Here is a 21,191-nt window from a genome sequence, read left to right on the forward strand (position 1 = left end):
TGATTGGCTGCTTAGAAATTAAGTGTTAACAAGCAGTTGGACAGGTGTACCTAATAAAGTGGCCGGTGAGTGTATATGAATGCAGAAGATGCATTTTAAATAAAAGATTCTACTTTGAATAGTTAAATTATCTTAATTGTTAGTGTTCTTACTAGCTAGCTACATTCAGTTCTTGTGAAAAACATCTTCACGTGAGCACTACTTAAATATATATCCAAACTAAAATAATTTCTATTGATGAAATGCATTAACCTATACATCGTATTTGTCTTTAACTTGGTGTCATCTTTGGTGCTCAGTGCATGCTCCTGTGGTGTTTCTGCAACTTTTGACTTTTATTTTGAAATTCCTCAATTGGATGTTGGGGGCAACATTCAGTCTGTTGGTCTTGATGTACCTTCCTGTTTGCTCTGGTGCTCCTGATGATGAAGATTAGAAGGTGGAGGAGGAAGAAAAGGAGGAGGAGAAGGAGGACAAGAAAGAGGAGGAAGAGGAGGAGGCGGAGGAGGAGGAAGACATGATGACAGAGGAGAGAGAGGAACAGAGTGAGGAGAGGGAGGAAAAGGAGCAAGAGAAGGAAAAAGACAAGGAAGAAAAGCCGGAGACGAGGGAGGATGGGGAGGCCAACATGGGGAAAAAGGTGGTGGAATCAGAGGAGAGAGGGGAGGATGAGAGAAAGCAGAAGGAGGAGGAGGGAAAAGAAGAGATGGAGATGAGGACAAAAGAGAGAGAGGAGGAAGAGGAGGTGGTGGTGGAGGAGAGGAGGGACTCTTACTATCAGAGAGGGAGGTAACTTTGTTTAATCTTCGGTCAACCATAAAGAGATCCTGAGAGAGAGAGAGAGAGAGAGAGAGAGAGAGAGAGAGAGAGAGAGATTCATAGAAAGTGTTACAATGATGGACAGGACATGATGAACACAAAATAATGAATGCAGAAAATCTATTTAGTCACTTATATTTAAAGGACTATTCAACATTTTGGGAAATACGGGTATCTGCTTTCTGGCCGAGAGTTAGATAAGAAAATCGATACGTAGCAAGACCCAGGAGTTAATTAGATAAGAGTCTAGATAGAGTTTAGATAGATTAGAGGGTAGTGATAAGAGTCAAACTATTCCTTAAATGGGTGGTTATTACCTTCCCGTTTCTGCGAGCGCTGCTGAACACCACTCTCTGACCATCTGCAGACCAGCAGCAGGGCGGCAGAGCTTCATACACACCTGCAAACTCCCCTGAAACAAAAGGAACATGGTTTTTATTACGCTAGGCTTCCACCAAGCACCCCACTCTCCCTATCAGCTCTTTTATCCTTTTTCGTAAACACCTTCAATTTTACTGGACAACTTTAGTTTATTTAAGAAGTATCAGCCTCCTAAAACATGCCCATAGACAATAATACACCAAACAGGGATTGCAATTATACACAAAGCTAAGAATAATGAGCAAGTTGCTCTGGATAAAAGATAATAGAAATGTAAAAATATTGTACAGACGTTTATTCTATTGTGCCAAGCTGAGGTATTTTCAAGTTATTAATGCAGACGACTTGAAAATAGGTGACGCCATGCTAGCGGCTCTACGAGGCTGTACGTGGGCACAGTGGTTCTTTGAGCTAAATGCTGACGTCAGCGTGCTATCATGCGAGACAATAATGTCAATAATGTTGACATGCTAATGTTTAGCAAGTTTTTACCATATTTACCATCCTAATTCAGCATGCTAGTATCCTAGCATTCGCTATTTGCACATAAAGTACAACCGAGGCCGATGTTATCATTAGTTTTGTAGGTATTCAATACTAAACTAACTGATTGAGCAAAATAAAATTTTGATCTGACGATGAGCGCGCACCACTAGTGTGACAGAATGGAACCTACCAGTCCGTGGTCTGTTAACAACATCCAGCAGTGTGGAGGTCTTCCCGCTCTTCAGGTCTAACTGTGGAGGATTAACAGTCACCGTTTACAGAAGGAAAACACAGATACACATGCACACACAAACGCGCACACACACACACAAAGTGTACCTGCTGCAGACTGAGGCACTGGTTGTGAGGACCAAACACTTGACCCTGCAGGTAGACCAGCATGGACCCATCTGGACTCAGCCTGGGACAGGACACCGACAGGTTGTCCCCAGACAGACACTCTGGTTGGGAGGGAGGAGGACGTACGGGGATCGGATGAGCAGTGTGGAGAGAATGTGTGAGTGTGATTCATTGAGAAAGAGACAAATGTGCTCACCACAGTTTCCATCCAGGTCGAGTTTAAATAACGCTGACCTGAAACAGAATTTTAAGAGAGAAACAAAATGAAACGCAAACTGGATCTTCTTTCGTTTCAGCCCTGCTACACGAATAAACTAGATATTTTGACTCAAACTAAATGTTTAACATTGTTTCGGCCATTTATGCTCAGTTGCTGCTGTTTTCTATTTTGAATCAGCACATCTTATGATCAAGAAATTTACCTCCCCTGCCACCAACATACTGTAGTAGTACTACTAATAATAATAATGATAATTTACTGATATCATGTAATGTGACCATTTTTAGTGGGTTTGTATACAATGTGTTAAAAAAAAGAGATTTTTCTTAAGTGCCACTATAATTTATGTCATGTTTTATGTATATATATATTTTACTTATCCAATTTAAAACTTGTGATTTTCAGATATATAAACAAACTTCACTTGACATTATTTTTTTGTTAATTTTGGTGCTAATGTTTTCACGCCGACACTGAATCAGTAAACAAAGCAGATACCTAACCTGCGGTTGGAGCAAAACCTCAGTCCGAGTCTGAAGGGTTCGTGGTACCAACCAACGAAAACCACTGACTGACTGCAAGGAGCCCACAGAGCCTGGAGGACAGCACGCACGCACACGCGCACACACAAACACACACACACACACAGAAAGATTTCAATCAATCTGCATTGGTATTTATACTTAAACTATACAAAAGCATACTGGGATTTAAAATTCACACTTGACCTCTACACACTAATAATCCTGCACTGTCAGGGAAAATTGCTGAAAGCACTTCCATCCTCACCTGTCCAGGTGAGACATCGGGCGGGACATCCTGCAGCACAGTAACAGAGCCGCTCTGCAGATTCACAACACAAATCACCGGGACACTCTTATTGGTCAAAGCCTCACCCCAGTCTTCACAATACACACTCCTGTCCTGTTTGGGCACAATAACAAACACAAGTGACAACTTAACACTTTTCTGTGAAGTCAATGACATGAATGTCATTTTCAGTGTTATTCGGAAAATCTTGTATCCTTCTTTTGGATTTACAATCTGCTTGATATTCCTACCTTCCTGCATGCAGATTCCCCTTCAGGTGATTCTATTGATGTGTTCTTGCGCTTCTCAGCTACATACAGCAGTTTGTTCTCACACTCCGACCATGACAGACAGCCAAACTGAGCTGCGAGCGCGCACGCGCACACACACACACACACACACACACACACACACACACACACACACACACACACACACACACACACACACACACACACACACACACACACACACACACACACACACACACACACACACACACACACACACACACACACACACACACACACACACACACACACACACACACACACACACACACACACACACACGTCTTTAAATAAATACATGAACATGCAACAATGCAGGGTGCAACCGCCTGCTCCCTTTATAAAAGTGGAAAACACTACATGAGGTGATGTGACTGGGTCAGTGATGCTTAGCTAGTTCTTTCATGTTGGCGCAAACAGAAAAACACATGTGTCTCACCGTCATCGTACACTCGGCCGTGTTTGTTGAGAGCAGTCAGGTTGAGGCATTTCCTGAGGCCGTGGCGGTCCCATATCTGAACAGCAACAAAGCGTAAACAACGACAGTCTGTCAAGATGTTCAAACACTCTTCTTACTCTTCTTCTGCAATCTACTGTTCTCACCTCAAGGAGCTGCTGGCCACTTGTTTCCCTGACAACGGCCCTCAGGGCTCGAATGGGAGAGAGTCCACTCAGTAACCTGAAGAGCAGAAGAGAAATAAAAACTCTTGGTTAAAGGCAAACTCAACACCAGACTGAAGACCAATGCTTCACTGACTAAAAGTTGAACAGTTTAAAAGGTCCCATGGCATGAAAATGTCCCTTTATGAGGATTTTAACATTAATGTGAGTTGCCCCAGCCTACCTATGGTCCCCCAGTGAATAGAAATGGCGATTGGTGTAAACCGTGTCCTGGGTATCCTACTCGACCTTTGAGAAAATGAAAGCTCAGATGGGCCGATCTGGATTCTTGCCCCTTATTATCTCATAAAGGGCAAGGGGTTACCTCCCCTTTCTCTGCTTTGCCCACCCAGAGAATTTGGCCCACCCATAAAAGAGAGACATCATGGCTTTCAAACAAGCAATGTGGCAGTTGGTCAAGGACTGGGTCTAGTGGCTGTAATTCTGCACCAAGGCTAAATTTGGGGAAAGAGACTTCAGATATGGTATTAGAGGACCTCTAAGGTCCACATGAAAGCATCCGAAGAGCACCATGTCATGAGAGCTTTAACAGTCAGTTAAATCTCTGACCACACCCAGTATCACTGATGTAAACTGTAGCCACACCCACAGTGATGTCCTTCTACATCACTGCAGCCCGGCGAGAAGTTAAAGCAAATGCATGGTTTTCAGCTGCTTTTATGTTGCTCTTTAACCCCAAAATGGATATTTTTTTTGCTGTTGTTGTTAATTATATAATTATTGACATCATTTTAAAAATTGTGATTTGTGACTGGTCTGGAGAATAAATGGTGAGACTTTATAAATGATCATAAAATTTAACAAATGAAAACAAGGTGTACAGCCATTTTGTCAACAATGACAAGCATAGAACCAAATGTTCTTATCTTATGCATTATTTTGCATTTAAAGTTGTAATAGAAAGTGAAATCTCAGGAGGATTTTAGGGTGTGTGCATGTACTCACTCTCCAGAAACAGGTACACAGGGTCCTGGTGGAAGGACAGTTATGATGCTCTGGTGGTCATTGCTGTCTGTGATCAGAGTCCACTGCTGCGAGTAGCGAAGTCTGGAGCCTCGGACAAGGTCGCTCTGACTCCACTCTGGATGTGCACACGGTGAGAAGTTTTCCAAGTTGGGTTGAATAAAGAGACCCTCGATTAATTTAATTATTTACACCTGTATGATACAAACATGTAGACACGCAAGCCCAAGAGGTACAAATCTTCAACCTCATGTCTACACATGTAATTTATGGTCTTGGCCAGTAAATGCAAACTTTCTGGTTTATAGATCATAATTAGTCTATCAAAGATACATAGAAATATTTTTTTACAAATTCATCTTCTAGTAATATTTACTTATCAAATTGTACTATTATATTAACTCAAATCTATGATTATGTTTATCATTCAACTTTAAAATATCTTACCTTAGATATATGTTTATGGTAACTATTTAATAATGAGGATGCATGCAAAAACCTTCCATAGTCATTTTGCTTGAATCCGTGGTTATGAAGAGGACATGAGCGTCCTTCCCTGAACACACAATTCAATTCAATGACAACTGACAACAGTCAGGTTGAATGGTATTTTCCCAGAGACAGATGGGTTCACTAAGTAATCGTTTTCTAAACCCACCCTCAAGAGATTACTGGATGGACCTAAAGAAAAGTGAAATAATTCTCTCTGTTGTCTGTTCCTTTCAACATGTTTTTATATTGGACAATTTGATGAACTTTGCAGACTTCAGCAAAGCTTTACACATTATACATACACCCCATGTGTCATTATGTGTGTGTCATTGAGTGAGTGAGTAAGTGAGAGAGTGCTTATGTTATTGTCTGCATCTTAGGACTGTATGTGAATGTTTCCCTGTTGTACTATGTGTCATAATGCTAATTAATTTGAATTTGAAAGAGCGAGCAGCTCACCAGCAGTCACGGTGTAGGTCCGGAGCTCTGGAAGCTGCTCTTCACTCACATGAGCAGAAACAGGCGCAGGGAGACCGCTGACCTCCCCGTACACCCCGATGACTTGTCTGGTGTCCATATGCGTCCGCTGCCACACACAAACACACACACACACACACACAAACACAGCTCACGTTAAATCCTTCAACTGTCTATGATTAAATCCCCAACCTGTCACATTTGCACGGTCAACACGAGAAGCTTGGACAAGTGCAAAAGTCATGCATCAAGCAATTAAACCGTTAGCAGCTGTTCGGAAGGTTAAAGTAGTCACCAAGGCTCGGTTTTAGTGCAGTTCCGTTCATGAATTTATTTATAGTATCGCCTTCCCGGGATCTGATACATTTCACAGCATGTTTTAGTCTTACTTTTACCAGCGCCTCCATGTTGCCTTGATAAATGGACGATACCAATTTGGTTGGTTCGGAGGGGTGTAGTAGAAAAACACGTGGCCGCACGGGTGTAGCAGAGGGTCAGAAAAGTGATCCTTTTTTATTAGTAATTCTACCGTGTAATGTCATGATAGTGTACTTTCTTGAACCTTTAGTTACCAGCAATTCAACAATTTAATGTACATTGTCCGTGCTAATTTCCACTCTAGTCTTCTATGAGTGCAGGCTTAACTTTCTCTCAGATGTATGAGTGAGTCTTGGTTAAACATTTGCGACTTATTATTCACAAAAAGTGGCAGAGCAGAATACTCAAGCTATGGCAAGAAAAAAAATTGTAGACAACTCTAGCTGGTGTATTCCATATGTGTAAGGGATAAATTCACAACAATGAGGTGCTCCAATTTTTTATCTTTCCTTGTCTAGCTGAGAAACTGAACAACATAACCTCATTGTATCTTTTCACCTCGGTTTAAACGTTTAATATGATCAAACTTAAAAATTTCCATGGCTTTTGGTTACACAAACTTTGTCCAAAATTTCAGAGAATTATTCAAAAAGAAAGCGGTCATGCCTTTCCTCAGGCAAACACTGACCTTTCTTTACCATTACCATAGTGGTGAAATCCCATTACTTTCTATCTTAACAATCCAACTAAGTTTACAATGTCTTATTTATTTTTCCAACGGATCCCTTGTTCCCCAAAATCTAGTTTGCCCAGGACCAAAACAGCTACATCACCTTTCAGATCTATTTTTTTTTCAAATACAAAAGACACAAAGAACACACTTAAATAGTCTTTATTTCATTTGATCCATCTTCTGTCCGTGTGCCGTAACACCAGAACCACAATGAGACCGTATAGCCAAGCTGTGATAAGAGAGGCCAGTTGCTTTACTTCATGCAGGGGATCAAACCTGGTTCAACAATAGATTGTGAAACTTGATGACACGTTTTCACCAAGATAATGAAATTCCTAGCAACTATGAAGTGTGCTTTTTAATTTCCATATAAACACACAACTGACCATTACAAACACCAGCAAACTTCTGATAAGCAGCTCTGGTTAGTGGCCTGTGGGTATTCACTGCTCATCAGAGGGAAAATTCTTTAAATGTATTCCATGATTCAAGTACACAGCTTACCATAAATCCCTTTGTACAGTCTATCTGCAGTACATGCACATGAATAGATTGTATGACCCACCAACCCAAATTTAAAAATATACATGAAAAAAAATTTAAATTCATCTTATCGGTATCCCATCATTGTGTATGTAAACAGTTCTTAGCATTTTTAAGTTTCCTAAAAATCACACAGTACTGTTCCTTTAATAAGTTAGAAGGTAAAATAAAATTACCCACCAAAAATGGTTAAAACTTTTTTCTTTAAAAAAAAGTAATAATAATACAAAGATGACAATATGACCTCTTTAATTAGATTTTTTTTTTTTAATTAGGCACCTTCTTGTTTGTGTTTTATTTCATGATGTAAAAAAAAAAAAAAAAAAAAATCAATTAAAAACACTCACAAAAAAAACACACGTTTTCTTTTAGGTTGCATTGTTCGTAAAGTCAGTTTCTGGTTTGGCAGTTAAAGTAGCCACTCTGGGTGGAAAAAACAGGCGACGACTGAGCGAATAACAAGGAATATTTAGCTCAGAGGGGCGCTCAAGTGTTTTTCCAGAATAATGAAACGGCTCTTTTTGGCTTTGTGTAACAGAAGTTGATCTAACATTAAACTTCAGAGACTAACCAGGACTGATTGTGTCCAGGAAAAGCAGCATTATGTGGAAACTCAAGTCAATAATTAGGATTAAAAAAAGACTTGACTAGGCTGTTCTGCCACCAGGCAGCAGTTCAAGCTGAGTATCAGAAACAATACCCATCAGCACGAAAGAGGGTTTCAGTGACTGTAACATGGACGGCTCCCACAGATCTCAAATGTACCATAAAGCTTCAAAATGTTTTAGTCTTACAATGACACTTCATTCTATACTTTCTCTATATTTCTATTGATAAAATTAATTTTAAAAAGATCATTTTGATATCTCAATCCCACGTAAAAAATGTTTAGGGTTGTTTTACAGTTCATATCCACTATGAGGCCTCAGAACAGGCATTTGTTATACTGTGAGCATTTGTTGTTGCAATTCACTGTGAAAAGCAACTGCCTGCGAGGAGGAACAGTAAATTGCCTTTTCCTGTAGGGGCCCCATTTTGTAATTGTTGGACATCTCGAATCTGAAATTTTATTTTTTCAGGTTAAGAGCACAAAAGGAAAAAAGCCCTGTTTAGAGTTTGTTGAATCTTTGTGCATCTGGCAACTGAAATGTTGAAGGCATTATTTCGTATCCATCTCATCCATTCACTCAATCCCCGTCAATCTCTCACATGACATCAGCCCGTTTGTCCCGGACTTTGTTCCTCTGTTTAGTCCTGGCCTTAAAGGCAGCAGAGTTGAAAAGATGCTGTTAAAAAAAGGTAAACAGATTAAAGCAACAGTTTTCTTATTCCACAAACTCTTAATTAATCAACTCTAATTACACCGATTGCCGTTTTTATTTTTATTTCGTGGCATCTTAAGCCAAACAAAGACGTTGCTTAAATGCAAGACAGGGAAAACAATACTGAAAAATGCAATCGCAATCACACACACTCAAGATCAGACTGTTCCAGTGTGCAGGTTAAGATTAGAGGACATAAGGGATGCAGTTACCTTCTCAAATCGAGAGATCTTGTTGCCTTTGACAGTAGCGTCCAGGATGAGTGGAGGGCCGAGGCCAAATATGTCTCTCAGTAGTGGGTTGAACTGCACCAAAACACACAAACGCACACTAAAATTAACAACATGGGTTGTAGACAGAAAGGTCATAAGGGAGTGATTTTGGTGTTTTGTGTTTATATTATGGCAAAACCTTCCAACATTAAAACAAAATTGTAGGAAAACCAATGAGTGGATCACTATATGTATATATGACAGCTTTAGAAATAAACTATTCACCTTCGACATCTACTAAAATATGGAGAATTACAGTGGAAATTCAGTTGGCTAAAGCGTAAAATCATCTGCAGACCAAAAACCTTATTTAGCCTTTCCTTTCTAATTTGACTTTTTATTGGTTATATTTTGCAGTACTTTAGTGCCGTTTTTCTAAAACACTGGATGTATTATTAATTGTTGCTTAACTTATTTATACAATTCTAATAGCGAGACAGTAGGATTCGCCCACACGTGTGTTACATATGCAGGTGCGTTTGTTGTGTTTGAGTGTTGACTGTCATTGTACTCCACACAAAATTACATCTGGTGTGCCTACAACCTGCTGCTGAAATTGTTTTTTGTTTTCAATTGCAGACGTGAGCGCAGTCCCGATTTAAGACACAAAAATTGGTAATACTTTAAGGTGGCAAAAACTATGTGGCACAACAATCCCATAACCAAGTGACAAAATGTTTTCCACCTTCTCACGCAGACAGCAGCAATCAAAACCACTTGCAGGACTACGTGGTCACAAACTGAACAAAATTCCTCAGAGAACACACCAAACTATTTCTCTGGACTGCACTGGTTTCAGTGGGTTTCCTGACCTGTAGATGGTGTCTGACTCCAGACTCCAGGATCTCTTTGAAGGCATCGTAGATTCTTCTCCTCATCCAGCCGTCGATGTAGACGCTCTCCATTCCAAACTGGATCTTCTCCTCGGTGAAGTCCTCACTCTGCGGGAGAAAAAAAAGGGAAAAAGTCAAAGACAAGGCGGATGTGCAAAACTCCAAAATGCAAAAGACAAACAGTTCAGAGACTAATTCACTAACAATTTACCTTCTTCACAGCAAAAATGTTGACTTGTCATAGCAGGAAAAGCACAGCTGAAATTGATAACCTTAACGATGGCTTAATTCCATCAAATGTCCCAGTAAGCTATTTCTTTCGGCCTCTCCTAAGTGGAATGCAGCCATCATTAATGATTTTGAATACACCTGTGGTTTTCCAACTATGACATGCCAACATGTCTGCCATATGCCATGTCTGCTCTACAGAAATACAATCATTAATTACAAATATCATTGTTGCAGCAATAAAACATACCTCTATGTAATGTAGCACCTCTCGGAAAATTGAGCGCTGTTTCCGCCGGTCGTTCTTGGCTCGGTGCTTGTTGCTATCTGTGGCTAAGCTCTTTAGACATTGAGACAGACCTTCATTGTCCTCCACCTCAAATTCCTACACACACAAGTTACATTATTGTAGCACAGAAATATAACAATAAAACCAGAAACAAACTTAAACCGTAGATATGAGTATAATGGTAAAATCAGTATGCACAACATTTGTTTATGTGCCTGCTCCCTCAGGGGAGTGTGTGTGGGGGGGGGGGGGTGTGCGTGTGTGTGTGTGTACCTCGTCTATATCTCGTCCCAGCTCCACCAGCAGGGCGATGGTCTCTCCCACTGCTATCCTGTAGTTGACGTCACTGCTCTGCAGACACGCCTGCAGTTTGGGGAGGTGACTACAGGGAGGGCAGAGGGAGAGACTCACTGTTGGTTACACTAGTAGTCACCGTTAATTACTTTTTACTCTAGCAACATTATCATCTAAATGAAGCTGAACTGAACTAAACGGTAGGATAACTATACTTCTTAGTCCCCACTGCTGCATCCATTGGTTTAGAGTTTTTCTTATGAACACATGTTTCACTCACAGGTCAAGAAGCACAGTCAGTCTAGATGTAGGGCAGAGGGTGACCAGCAGTGACCAGGCCTGCAGGGCGGCGCTGTGGAGGCCTGGACTGCCAGGTTTGGGTGTGGGCAGCGTTCCGTCTCTGTTGGGGTAGGAAGACATGAACACGCTCTCCAGAAGCGCTAACGACTTGATCAAATCCTGGTGGAGGATCAAGTGTGGAGGGGTTGAGGGGGGAAAAATAGGCAGAGAAAATGTGATGTGGAATGAGAAAGACATACAACTATTGTTAAGCTGTTGCCATATCATGAATTAATATCCCAGATACTAATAGATAATACAGCCTTGGACCAAGAGCCACTTTCGATTGTCGTTAGATATACTTTGGTTTATGCATTAGGTGTAGAGGTCAAACAGTCAAATATTTTTTTTGTGGTGCCAATATTTCCCCATACCAGCCTAGCAAGAATTATAAGTTTCAGACGTTAAGAGCAAATTGTTCTTACCTCTCCTTCTTCAGCGGTAGAGACATAACAGCACAGCCCCAAAGCTCTGGCACACTGATGGGGACACATGCAATACATTCAAATAACCAGGCAGACAAAGGGAAGCTGTAATTCCCCTAATGCAAACATTAAAAAACAGAACACCATTGCAATAGAGTTGCTACCGTGATCCTAATGCAATTTTATTTTCAAATAACCTTGTCAACCCTTAAGCTGTTATTCTGTCCTGGTTTATAAATATTCTCTGTGCATAAAAAACCTATACAGTGATAAATAACCTGGTTAATATATGGTCTATAAGCTGGCAACAAAAAATAAAAATGACTATATATTTTGTGCACATGGGGCGACCACTAGCTCATCCACTAAGAGTGTGCACCCCATGTAGGCTGAGTTCTTGGCAGCGGCCCCGGTTCGATTCGGACCCGCGGCCATCACTCAGTCCTATTGGCCTGTATTTGTTGCTGCAGAGCTCCTAAATCTGCGAGTCCAAAAAGCCTTCTGTTAATGGCACTGGCTAATGTTACGTTTCTATGTCTTCAGTTGGTTTCGAAAGTTGACACAGTGGGCAGAAAATAGTCACGTTGCTGATTGAGATTTAAGCTGCAGTCCATGTGACTTTTTTCTGAGGTTTATACTGTATGTGACTACTCACACTCTGGCGGGCTGCTATGCTGGCAGTGTTGTCAATCAGAATGGCGGTGAAGATGGGGCGAAGCAACTTGAAGCCCTCCTCTGCCTCGTCTCCACCCCCAAGCTGGATACAGAGCAGGGTGAAGACTGTGGCCGCTGCTGCCTGCTCCTCCACACCGCCTGGAGGGAAAATACTGTTTTTATTTGTTTATTTGTCTGCAGTTTGTTATTGACTGTTTTCTGCTCCACTTTGGGAAATAGAGAATGATTTTTTTTCTGTACTAGCAGTTCAGGTAAGACAAAACAGGGCTCCAGACTAAATTTTACTAGGAGCATTGTAGCCCCTAAGAAAAAAAATGTAGATGCACAAGCAGAAAATGTAGGGGCGCACAACTTAAATCGACCTTCAGTTTTTCCCATTTCCCCTAACTGTTCTACTGATAAATGCTTTGGTAATGAATACTTAAACTCCAATGTGCTGTTTTATTTTAGTTCACAGTCACATTTTTATTGAATGGTCATTAACACATGCACATTCAGAAATGTAAACAAAGTATTATTATTGTCAGTGTACTGTACTATTGCCTCATACAGAATCTCCCTCCCTCCTCTGTCTCTTTTTTTGTTTACACTGAAATAATCATATCTAAGGTGTTTAAACTTCCATGGAACGGGGAGTATCTAACCTCACTACGTATCTAACACCCAGTGTGGGAAATATTGAGTTATGAGGGAGCCAGAGAGAGAGACGCTCACAACACTCACACAAGCACCGTTTGTTTTCACGTGGTAAATAGTTATACATTTAGCATCTATGTGTATTTTATTTCTTTCATAGAAGCAGTCTCCACTCTCTGCTGTCACATTTCTACCTCTTTCACCCAAGTGAGAAAGCAGTTCAGCCGTGTGTGGCAAATTTCTAAGCTGACGTTTAAAAATGCAAATAAAACAGTAAATGCACTACAGGACTGCCAAGGTCTATCAACACAGCTCTGCCGACAGGAAGTGCATGCAAAATGGGTTGAGATGTAAACAAAGTGAGGGAAAGAGAGGAGGGCCAACGGGACCTACGAGTTACTCGAGGGTCTCGCTTTTGCAACCAGTAGTGGCGTTGCTTTTAGCGCATGCATGTTAGTGGCCGTAAAAAATGTAGGTATTTCATTTCCTTTAAACAGCATAATGTAATACAACTTTGTTTCATCAACTGAAACACACTTACCTTTTTTAAGGCTTCTTTCCAGGCAGTCGCTGATAGTGAGGCGTCTCTCTGTCAGGAAGTCGTAGAACACTCTGGAGCAGAAGGCCTGTCGCAAGGACTCGAGACCTGCTAGACGCGTCTTAGTGCTGAGCAAGACACACAAACGGAGACAAGAAGCAAGAACAGGACCAAGGTTGGGGTTAATAGGAAGATTCTTTGTAACATCACTTCCTGCAATATCAATTATGGCCTGGTGTTGCACAGCACACTTCCTGTATATTCCTGACATTTCCAATTTTCATTACTGATAGTGACTGTACAAAAGTTTAAAAAAAAAAATACATAACCTCACCTCTTATCCATCAGGTTGTCTATACACTGCTTAAGTTTATCTTCCGTTTCCTCCTGGGCAGTCTGCTCATCCAGCTGCTCTCCTCCTGTGTTTGGCAAGTCAACACACACATGATTTTGTTGAATGGAAGCTTTAGTTTAGGGGAACTCACACAAGCTTTACTGTCACACCGCAAAAACCGCTGGCTGCATTAATTTCCTTTGGTGTATGTTAGCAGTTTTTTGGCTATTAGCAACAATAAACAGGATTCTAAAAAGCATGCAAATAAATTATCTGCATTTATGCACAAACCTGTGCCTTCTTCCAGCACAGAGGTGCTTTCACTGGCACTGCTGCAATGGCTGAGAATATCAGACGTCAGGTCATCATCACTGGCCCCGGACTCTCCTTTCACCCCATTTTTAAAACCTAAAGAAAGAAAAAAACAGATGGGGAAATAGTGAAACAAGGCAATGGTTAAGGAGGGGGCGGCGGTTATAAAGACAGAGGTGGGAAAGGAGAGACAAAGGATAGTGTTAAATTTACATGGAGGAGAAATATTTATAAAAATTCAAAACTCACACTTGGAATCTCAGTTAACACATAAGCTCTGACTTTTAGGTTATGTCAAAGAAGCAAATTTGGATGAGTAACCCCTTAATCATGATTGATGAGTTATCAAAAGCAAGTCTGAAAAGGGATTTAGAATCAGCTGACCTGGAGAATGATGAGCATCTCTATCGTGACAGACAGTCAGGCATGATGAGGACTGACAACACTGCTAGTGGTTGTTATGACAGAGTACAAAAAAAAACTTGTAAGAAGAAGAGGAAATGATGAGCAACCTTAGGCCAAAAAAATATTTAAAAGTTTCCTCAGAAACCACAGTGTTGTTGGTCAAATAAAATGTCCTCCCTTAATTGTCCAGAATATTGCTTTGTTGCAAACTCACCAATGTGCAATATCCAGAAGTGCAAGGTTTAATCTCTCTACTGTTTTAATATACATAACATCTCTTTTTATTAAAAGTACTATGTCAATTCTATGTTAATTTGAGGCATTTTGTTGGATGCACTTGCATAGTGCAATGTCGTGACAGAAAGTGTTTTTAACAGCCAGTTATGATCTCAGAACATTGTAAAGAGTGGTCAAAATGAACGCTGGTTAACTGCATGTGAAATAATAAACATTACTAAAATTAAATCAGAATTTGACTGATTTGAGGCCATTTCCCAGCAGTGACTAATAGCAGGTTAGGGAAGTTGACTGTAGGCTTACTCTGCTCAGCTGTCCATCTTTGTCAGTAACTGTGCACCAGTAGAGTTCTTCTTATACAGAGGGCACACTAACACATAGACCCACCCACAGTAATGAATGGCATTGGTACCAGACGGTTATTAGTGTTTTACTGATTCTGCCCTGTGTGTATGACAAAGAGTGTGTCCGTTTGAGTCTGAACACAACAGGGTTTAAGAGCCAGGCAGGCTAAGCTAAGCTAACCCACAGGTTCCTGCTGGCTCAGGACTTTCTACTGTTGGTAGGATTACTGTAGACCAGAGTGGCCATTCATTTATTCATTCATTCCGCGTGTACGATCCAGAATGGTCAGACTATCTGTGTGCGTGTGTATTTTCATGTTCAGGTCAACCAGGACAGGCGAGGTAATTCAGAGGTCACTTTTAGTGTTATAGCAATGCAACATGGAAGTTGTAGAGTTACTTTCTCAGTGAAAACATTATTAATCGTAGACTACCTGTAAAAGCATCTTGTTCTTTTATTCCACTCTGCTTTACAATATGTAACTCATTTGGGGAGAAAGTTAGCTTAAGCCACAAGCTGCTGATTTTTGTTGTTGATGTGGCTGACAAAATCGCCACTGTGTTCCAGACTTATTTAAAGGCTCTTCTGTATTCTTCTGAAATTGATATTGTGGGAGAAATAAGAGATAGTAGCAGTAAAATGTATTAAACTTGTTTGGGCACTGTAGCTTTGACAGTACACGTTACAGTTGGCTGTTGCTTGTGCAGTATTTTACAGTTGAGCTGACTGGTTAACAGCTGGATAATTGCTCAAGCCAAAACTGTACTGTATAGTAGATGCATGTTGTGTTCCTATTACGCACCATCTTATACACCCACACACCTCCGTTATGGCAAGTGTGAGCTCCCTGCCGCGAATCACGTGTCGTCTCCACTTTGCCACTTTATGCTTAGATAGCAATCACTCAAACAGCACCAACAGTCGGTCGCTGAGGAAAAGAATCTGCCGACGGACGAATCACAAGTCCAAGACAAACGGGTGGGAGCTTATTTTAGTCCCCTGGCCATGGCCTTGTGGTACAGTCTGAAAGACTAACTTAACTTGTGTTCTCATTGAAAGCTATTTCCTCTTTACAACTGTACAAACGTGGCATTGGATCCCACCAATTTTGCTGTATGTAAAGATTTGTAGAATGTTACAGATTTTAACTTTCAACTAATAAATTGCACATAAGGCTGGGCGATATGGAGAAATTCAAATATCACAATATTTTTGACCAAATACCAAGGTAGCCATACCGCAAAAATGTTGTAGTGTTGACTACTGGTGCTGTCACAAAATATTTACACAAGAAGATTTTTGATAAGTAATCAGAAGTAATGTGGATATAATGCATAACTGAGTAAAGGCAAATATCAAAACAGTTACAACAGTCTATTAAGTTCAGAAAATTACATTACTTTACTGTAATGCAGCCTTTAAAACCAGGAAAAGACAATACTTATGCCATACAATATTCAAAATCTAAGACGATATCTAGTCTCATGTCACGATTGATATAATATCGATATATTATACTTGTACACATATTCAAAAAATAAACATGGCAGCAAGGCAATAAGTAAGGCAATGAGGGATGAGAAAGCAACGAAGAGTAATAAGGACACAATTGCAAAGATAACCAACTCCTTAGTATATCATGTAGTGATTTAAAAGTAGTGTCAAGAATGTCCCTGCGTTCATGGGCATCTGAAAAAAAAACATTCCCACTGAAAACGTCATGATTAATGTCAATTCCTGTGGGAATCAGAGTTGGGAAACTTGGGCTACATTTTGCAAACAGTTTCTCCCAGTTGGTGACGCATTGTTGACAACTGAAGTTTGACGTAGGCGACTTTGGTTGACTGGAAATATTTCCGTGACGATTAACTGTTTACTGTAGACAAACGCCTCTGCCAAGAAACAATATGCAGACATAACATGTTTCAAATTATTCATAGATAGGCCTATGTGTAAAAAAAAAACATTGTATCCATGTCCTTTCCCATTTGTTGTCCTGCAGAAAACATAGACGAACACCTGTCAATGTGCCATTTGTATGCTCGCATAAGAAAACCAGAGACAGTTAAAGAAGTGGACCAAGAGATCCCCTTGTTCTGGACAGAGACCAGTGAAGGAAAATGGAAGCACTTTTCCGGTGATTGCAAGTAGTTACTGCGCAGCCTCCAACTGAGCTTGACGATGTAGTTGTGACGTGAGCAACGTGTCTGAAAGTCGTAAGTCTGCTGGTAGCTGTGCCAAGAGAAATCTCAGTCATTCCCAATCAGCAGAGACGGAGACCGTAGGTATATGTTAGGAGCTCACATAGACAAAGGCTAACTACGGCTAACTTACATGCTAGTTAACATTAGTAATTAAACCTAAACAGCTGATGTAAGTCAAAACTGTCTGCGAGCTTCTCCTGGCATCACTGAGATTTGTCAACTTTGTTAACGACAGAAAGTTGCGTGGTTATGACACAATCATTAGCCTCTTTTTACAAGAACGTCTGCTAGGGAGAAGTGAATTGGATGCTAACTGCAGGTGATGGCTTCATAGCATTAAAATGGCGCCATAGGAGCTACGGTTAAGAGAGGAGAGGCTTTGAAGAAAACAGCAAATCTGTTATTGAGGCCTCCATGTTTTCACACACCTGATGCTCTAGGCTACGCCAAATGCCAATATAACAGAAGAAGAAGAACACGCATCCCAAACATGTGAACACTGGGAGTCAGAAAAACTACTTAAGCACGGGGGCGGCCCCTGATATTACCAGGTGGTATGAACACACCATGTTATACTGGCATGACATGACAGAGTGAGAACAAAGTCACACTTTAGGAAGTGATGATTGCCAGAATCCAAACTGTTCTGGTGTCAGCTTAGAAAAAGCTGTTGGATAGTTGGAGAGATTTCAACCACAATATCTGGCACAATTTGAGCACACTTAGGCAAAGTAGATGTTAGCAGCCAGTTGTAAGTGAACAGGTTGGGTGAATAAGAAGATAAGTTGATCAACTTTCTTTACAGTCCTGTGATGCTTGTCTTTCAAACAGCCATCAAACTCAGCATTACGGTTGGCCATTAACTCGTGGTTTTCAGGCGTGACATGTATGATAATTGAAGAAACTCAGTGATTTTAATGCCACTGTGCTGCATATCCAAGCGGCTGTGGTAAAGTCAACCAGTCTGTCAATAGAATTACCGTCCTGGGCAGGTAATCTACAACGAAGGACAAGTTAAAAAATGTCAGTGCAGCTGGAAAAAACTGTGAGCTTAGCATTAAAGATACTGGTGGGTTTACTGCATGCACAGCCGTGGGGTTCACAAGCTTTTGGACAAGCCTTAAGTTGGACACGAAGCAGGGGCGGGTCGAGTGTCACAGGAGTTACCTTTCAGTGAAGCTTTAGCCGACAGCTGCAGCTGAAGAACCTCCTGACGTAGACAGCCTGGAGATGACGTATGGATGGAAGGATGAATGGTGGATGAAATATAGGGTGTTTAGATTAAAGGAAGTATGGTGGACGGATCCATGAATGAATGGGTAAGATGGGTAAAAATGCAGGAATGACCATGAGGGTGAAGAAAGCATCACAAGTGAGCTTTATTTTCCCTAAACATGAAACATTACAAAATACTGATGCACAATTACCAGTACTGCACAACTCAGTAGCCTTGAAGTTTGTTACAAAAATGCAGTGAGCTGTGCACATACAATGTAAACGTCAGGCTTAATACTGCCATTTCTCCACCAGCCCTCTGTGTGTGTGGGTGTCTATGTGTGCGCTTCTCAGGCGATTTTACTCCATACAACGTGAGGGGGCCTACAGGCACGTGCATGGTCCGCAACACTATTGTACAATGATTAAAACGTGTGGCGAACATCAACTTTACCTGCACTTTAAAAAAAAAAAAAAAAAACTTATATCATGAGTGAATGCACTAAAGACCCTGTTGCACTTGTTAATTCTCAACCCAGTTCCACTTACCTGTTTTAAATGACATAGCTAGCATTGCTGCTAAACAACATGTGTATAACTTTATTCCTACAAGTGTAACGCTAGCTAGGTTTAGCGAATCAGGGTCCAGAACGCAGAAATCAGTAGTTCACCAAAAATGAATCAAACTTTCTTGGGTACTTCTATGTTTCTACACATATTTAAACTACAACGAGTGGCCTAAAGAAATGTAACAAACACATACAGTCGGTAATATTAAGCTCCGGCACCAATTATAAGCCACATGGCTGCAGACGGGAAACCATAGTAACGTTAGCTAAAGTTAGAGGAGCTGGTTTACTGTAGCAACGATACCCAAACTGCTCAACGCGAAAGTTGTGACAATCAAGCTTTACAGCGTGTAACGTTAACATCCCCATCCTAAATAGTTTATTCTTATCTTAACTGCCATATTCAGTCTTTACATCCCTGCTAGTTTCATTACAGAAGCTGGATGGTGAGTTAGCATATTCGCTACTACTACTTACCCGGCTTGCCTGAGCCACGTTTCCCCTTTTTACTCCGTGGCATTTTGAGTAGCGCTTTGATCCACAGTTCACAACAAAGCTAGCTGAGGTTAGCCAGCTAAAGTTAGCCTACTTTCAGGTAACGTGTTAAATCAGCTCCTCGCAGAATTGACAGCTGGTGTCTTGGCAGCAGAAGCAAAGGGCTGAATGGTCTCCGTGGTTTATCTTGCCAGCCGGGTAAAAAGCAGCTTCCAAAATTACACCTTCGCTCACACTTTTGTTGACACTTTGGCTAACGTTGGTTAGCGTCCTTCACGGGCAGCAACCACCTGGTGGGTCAGCAACTCCGCGCTTTCTTTAACCTCGGAATAAAGAGTTGTCCGGTGGCGAAAATGTCACTTTATTTAACGGTTTAAACAATGTATTATCTATGATTGTACCCCGGTAATCTATATCTAATACCAGGTTGAGATATTAAGCATTTTCTAAATTGTTTGGGACGGAGTTCTGAGCACGCTGTTGTCGCAAAGTCCACCATCTTCCTCACTACTCCAATAACCGGCAGTTAGGGTTGCCAGGTTAGCTCTGTTAGCACCCCCGTTTCCGTTTTCTAAAACCATAACCATAGGACATTACCAACGCAACTTTGGATCTTCTTCTTCTTCGTGTTTTACGGCGGTTGGCATCTGCTAGCTCATTGTTGCACTACCGCTACCTTCTGCACCGAAGTCTAGGATCAGACAATAAATAATATAATAACAACAATGATAATAATAAACACCCAAACCTACAGTATATCCTATATGTAATCTAGTGCTGTAACATCCTTTATCCATCAAATCCCACCCATGCTCAGTAATCATTTTAATGTGAATTTCTGCACTCCTAACTTCCTCAGATTATGCCTTTATCGCCTCAGACATGATGGATGATGTGAGAGTTCTATGATTGATCTATTTCTAAGGTAAATGATTGAGTGAGTAAAGTCAGAAACATTTTCAAATACGTTCAAACAATGCCATCATTTACATTTTCTAAGAGTTAAATTATGAGACACTCTGAAGCCTTAATACTTTTTAATAAAAAGAAGATATTTTCTAATTAAATAAACAATGTTATTCAAAATTTTTACAGACAAATTTAGTAAATTATTTAAATCCACAGTGATGCTAAAAGTGCACCTTCAAGACAGTGATGGCAAAAACCGACAACCTATGAATAATTAGTATTACTTCTATATTAAGTATGTTATTATTTTCACTAGAAAATACATTCAGAGCTCCCCAGAAAGTCCAAAGACAATGAAATCACATTTCATTAGTTGCCAGACAGAACAAACATAAGAACAATTAATAGATTTTGAAGTTAGATTATCATTGTACCACATGTAGTGTACATTTTTATTTCAACCCTCTCATATTTTCATATGATAAACAGTCTTGTTAGGTTTTGTTTGGAGGTCAGGGTTTTGAAAATATCAACAGAGAAAACTAGAACTCCCTTAAAATCCTTCTAAAAAAAAAATCTGAAAATAAACACAAAAATGGCAATTCCACCAACTTCACTGGCACATTTGTGTTAATTAGCGTATTTCAGAAAGGGTTTTTTCTGTTGAAAGGATTATTATTATCATAATCATCATGACTATTATATAGTTGGCCCTCCATTGATCAAGCTGTTTATGACCAAC

The 21,191-nt window shown here is 40.5% G+C and overlaps 2 protein-coding genes across 3 annotated transcripts in view; both read right to left on the bottom strand.

Moving 5' to 3' along the window:
• Positions 1-6,413, bottom strand: part of zgc:136971 (S9 family peptidase) — an 11,003-nt gene extending 4,590 nt beyond the window's left edge. The window contains exons 1-13 of the mRNA XM_034877580.1: positions 6,369-6,413; positions 5,962-6,088; positions 4,993-5,128; positions 3,970-4,045; positions 3,806-3,881; positions 3,328-3,440; positions 3,056-3,190; positions 2,770-2,861; positions 2,243-2,280; positions 2,026-2,147; positions 1,877-1,937; positions 1,137-1,231; positions 776-827 (exon numbers count right to left, since the gene is read on the bottom strand). Of these exons, the coding sequence (XP_034733471.1) occupies positions 776-827; positions 1,137-1,231; positions 1,877-1,937; positions 2,026-2,147; positions 2,243-2,280; positions 2,770-2,861; positions 3,056-3,190; positions 3,328-3,440; positions 3,806-3,881; positions 3,970-4,045; positions 4,993-5,128; positions 5,962-6,088; positions 6,369-6,386 (1,141 nt within the window). The 5' untranslated portion in view covers positions 6,387-6,413. The remainder of the gene's footprint in view (positions 1-775; positions 828-1,136; positions 1,232-1,876; positions 1,938-2,025; positions 2,148-2,242; positions 2,281-2,769; positions 2,862-3,055; positions 3,191-3,327; positions 3,441-3,805; positions 3,882-3,969; positions 4,046-4,992; positions 5,129-5,961; positions 6,089-6,368) is intronic.
• Positions 6,414-8,611: 2,198 nt separating this feature from the next.
• On the bottom strand, positions 8,612-20,093 carry ifrd2 (interferon-related developmental regulator 2). Of its 2 annotated transcripts, XM_034876919.1 has the most exons (13): positions 19,523-20,093; positions 18,429-18,485; positions 14,050-14,166; positions 13,759-13,843; positions 13,428-13,552; positions 12,231-12,388; positions 11,576-11,629; positions 11,092-11,270; positions 10,791-10,899; positions 10,479-10,613; positions 9,980-10,108; positions 9,108-9,200; positions 8,612-8,859 (listed from the first exon to the last, which is right to left on the bottom strand). In XM_034876919.1, the coding sequence occupies exons 1-13, from the start codon at positions 19,563-19,565 to the stop codon at positions 8,779-8,781; spliced, it is 1,365 nt and encodes a 454-aa protein (XP_034732810.1). In that variant the 5' UTR covers positions 19,566-20,093; the 3' UTR covers positions 8,612-8,778. The 2 variants fall into 2 exon arrangements, with proteins under 2 accessions (XP_034732810.1, XP_034732811.1); XM_034876920.1 differs by lacking the exon at positions 18,429-18,485 and having other exon boundaries at positions 19,523-20,092.
• Between the last annotated feature and the right edge of the window lie 1,098 nt (positions 20,094-21,191).

This window comes from Etheostoma cragini, chromosome 7 (genome assembly GCF_013103735.1).
Source record: "Etheostoma cragini isolate CJK2018 chromosome 7, CSU_Ecrag_1.0, whole genome shotgun sequence".
NCBI classification, from domain to species: domain Eukaryota; kingdom Metazoa; phylum Chordata; class Actinopteri; order Perciformes; family Percidae; genus Etheostoma; species Etheostoma cragini.

Coding starts and splice junctions, on each gene's coding strand:
- ifrd2 (XM_034876919.1), bottom strand. CDS start 19,565: ATGCCACGGAGTAAAAAGGGGAAACGTGGCTCAGGCAAGCCGG. Junction 12,389..13,427: donor GGAAAGAAGCCTTAAAAAAG/GTAAGTGTGTTT, acceptor TTTTCCCTCCAG/GCGGTGTGGAGGAGCAGGCA. Junction 8,860..9,107: donor AGATCTCTCGATTTGAGAAG/GTAACTGCATCC, acceptor TTTTTTTAACAG/CATCTTTTCAACTCTGCTGC.